The following is a 2,841-nucleotide window of genomic DNA, read 5'->3' as shown; positions in this document are numbered from 1 at the left end:
TAAGATTTACCTATTAGAATATATTATATATATTAGAAATGTTAATAAAATTACAAATAATTTAATTGGCATTTCAAGTTTCATTTTCTTAAATTCTGTAAAAAATCTGAGACATTATTTACAATCTGAGACATTTACATAATTAAGTCTGATTGACCTATCTTTGTAATGAAATACTCCTTACTTTATACTGCAAAAATACTGATGTAAAAAGTTACATAGTTCAAAGGTTACAGCATAACATAAGATGACCCTTGTTGACAGTTTGCATGTCTTTGACCTGAATTGCAAAAGTATCATCAAGATGATAAATGTGGTGATGAGAAATGAAAGTTTATATTTTTCAACTAGCTGCAGGTCAAGAACAATCACAACGTCTGGCTAATGCCAATCAAACACACAATTATTCACAGACAAAATCATGACTGGTGACTGACATTACACTAATAAATACAGCATTTGTGTAGGCTAAATAGAACATCTGAAAACATAGCTTAAGTGTGTGTTAGTTCATTCCTGTATGTTTGTCTGTTACAAAGTGGCTGTGAGGAGAGATGCTGTCAGCAGCAGGTATTACAGCTTCTTTGGCTTGCACTTATTGCCTGTTAACAGTCTCCTTGCCTTTATATTTCAGTGTTCTCTTTTTGCTGGTTTGTCAGATATTTTATCTGTCTGTTTAATTGTATCTCTTTTTCTCTGTCAAGTGGAATGGTTGGAGATCTGTAGCCTGTCAGGGCACCTCCCTCATTAATTGTTTGTGATTATCCTTGATCCCTTTCTGACAGTGGAATATTCTTCGCTGGATTCAGATGGCTTGTGAAGAGTGTGTTCGCTTTCTCTCAGATGCCTTAAAAGCTTTCAGTCACAAAGCCCATGATTATATGTTATTACGTCATGTTTTAGACTTCCTATATGGACATGCTGAACAAACATTGGTATTTTTAAGAAATTATCCTGTGAGTGAAAGCTAAAAAGGTATTAGGCTTTTCCTGTTTTACAATCCCAAATGTGATGACATATATAGATTTTTTTTCTATGATTCTTTGAGTTTCCTCTTAACGAGATAAATTTGACTAACATAATTAGTGTCTTTTTTCTGTTGTAGATGAACATATGTTTGTTCTAAAAAGTATCACGCTGTACATGCCCTCAGTTTTGTTAGAGAGACCATTTTAATGAACATCAAATATAAAAATTAAAAAAAAACCTTCCTACCTTCCTTGACACTTTTTTTATTATTATTTTATTTCAAATACAACAGCTAATTACCAATCATGGCTTTAAACACATTACTTGAATATATGGAAATGTACTCAACACTGATGTCAGTCTGTCTTGATCAATATGAATCAAAAGTTTACATAAAAATCCACCAGTTATCTACAATCACTTTAAAACTAAAGACATTAAAACAGCTCAAATACTGAATATAAATAACAACACGTTTCTTTGTACTTTGTTTTTTAATGTTTGTTTGTTTTTTGCTTTGTTTTGTTTTTTATGCCCTGTTTGGTCTTTCTGCAGTCCCTCAGTATTCTCCGCTATCGTACCTAAAAGGATGTGACATTCGTTCAGGGTAACTGTTTGAGCTGTAACTGCTGTAGCGATAGCCCTCAAAGTTTTCAGACCTCTCGATTTTAGCTGGGAGTGTGTCCTGGTACGAGAGGGCAGATTTGATCACGCCCGAATCCTCTGGAATCTTCAGGTCCGAGTAGGAGTTGGAAGAGGCTTCTTCCAAGATTGAATTACAGTTAGACAGGCCTTTCACATCATAGATATTCTCTCCATATTTGACAACAGATGGCTTGGGGCATGGCTGGTAGGACACTTTTGTGGTTGTGGTTATTATAGTCTGCAATGCTGCTGGGGTGGCAGGGGCAGGTCCTGTGTACCTACATGGGTAGTCACTGTTGTAGTAGTGGTGGTTGGTGTTGGTTGCCAGTTGAGAGTAGTCTCCTCTATCCCCATAGGCACCTTTACTAAGAATTTGCTTCCAACCATGATGCTTTCCTGTAGTTTCTGCATAGCTCCGCTCATGGCTGCCTAATGGACTCGTGCCATGAGGCATGCCACTCAGACTGCTCCCCGACTTACTGGGTTCTGTCTCAGTTTGTGGGCTAGAAGGATCCTTATACAGTGCTGGTGGATAAGGCCCTGAGCCAAGGTATCCTGGGACTGCAAAGTCATACCCACAAGGAGGGCGGGTCATATACAAACGGTGGTTGGCAGGCTTCTGCAGTGAGCTCGGAGCATCCGCCATGGCCGCTGCTGTGTGTGTGTCATAAGGGAACTTGTAGGGCTCTGTGTTCTGGAAAGGAGGATAGTGTTGGGTCTGTATTGGGAAGTTGGACTCTGCAATGATGCTGAAGCGCTCTGGGCCCTCCATAGTGAGCTGGTGGATATTTGGAAAGGCCATGTCATGGTAATGTCCAGGCTAGTGAAAACAGAAAATCGAAGATAAGTTTTCTGCAAATGGCGCTTCATATGGAGAACTGCCAAAAAGCGCTTAATACCTAATCCACTCAAAAATCATCATATCATTGTAAACAGCACATTTTTAGTTCTGTATAGAAAAAAGTAGAGGTTTTTGATTCACTACTTACTTACTCTTACTTCAAAAACAGCGATTTTACCACCTCATTGCTGAATATGATGTAGCGCTGAATATGATGAATATGATGTAGCGATCTAGTATCCATTCTAGACTATTTTATTAATAAAAGTCATGGGGCAGCGTTGACAAGTTTCAGTGTGTGCGCAGTGCAATCTGCAACCTCCTGATCTCTCTCTCTCTCTCTGTGTGTGTGTGTGTGTGTGTGTGTGTGTGTGTGTGTGTGTGTG

General features: G+C 38.6%; 1 protein-coding gene across 1 annotated transcript in view; it reads right to left on the bottom strand.

The window, feature by feature from the left end:
* Nucleotides 1–1,513: 1,513 nt before the first annotated feature.
* The window catches only part of LOC107664656 (chorion-specific transcription factor GCMb-like), a 14,309-nt gene continuing 12,981 nt past the window's right edge, over nt 1,514–2,841 (bottom strand). The window contains exon 5 of the mRNA XM_016455279.1: nt 1,514–2,434. Coding sequence (XP_016310765.1) covers nt 1,529–2,434 — 906 coding nt within the window. The 3' untranslated portion in view covers nt 1,514–1,528. The remainder of the gene's footprint in view (nt 2,435–2,841) is intronic.

This window comes from Sinocyclocheilus anshuiensis, unplaced genomic scaffold (assembly GCF_001515605.1).
Source record: "Sinocyclocheilus anshuiensis isolate Anshui unplaced genomic scaffold, SAMN03320099.WGS_v1.1 scaffold35, whole genome shotgun sequence".
NCBI classification, from domain to species: domain Eukaryota; kingdom Metazoa; phylum Chordata; class Actinopteri; order Cypriniformes; family Cyprinidae; genus Sinocyclocheilus; species Sinocyclocheilus anshuiensis.
Note: the sequence above shows the minus strand (reverse complement) of the source record. Positions and strands in the feature narration are given on the sequence as shown.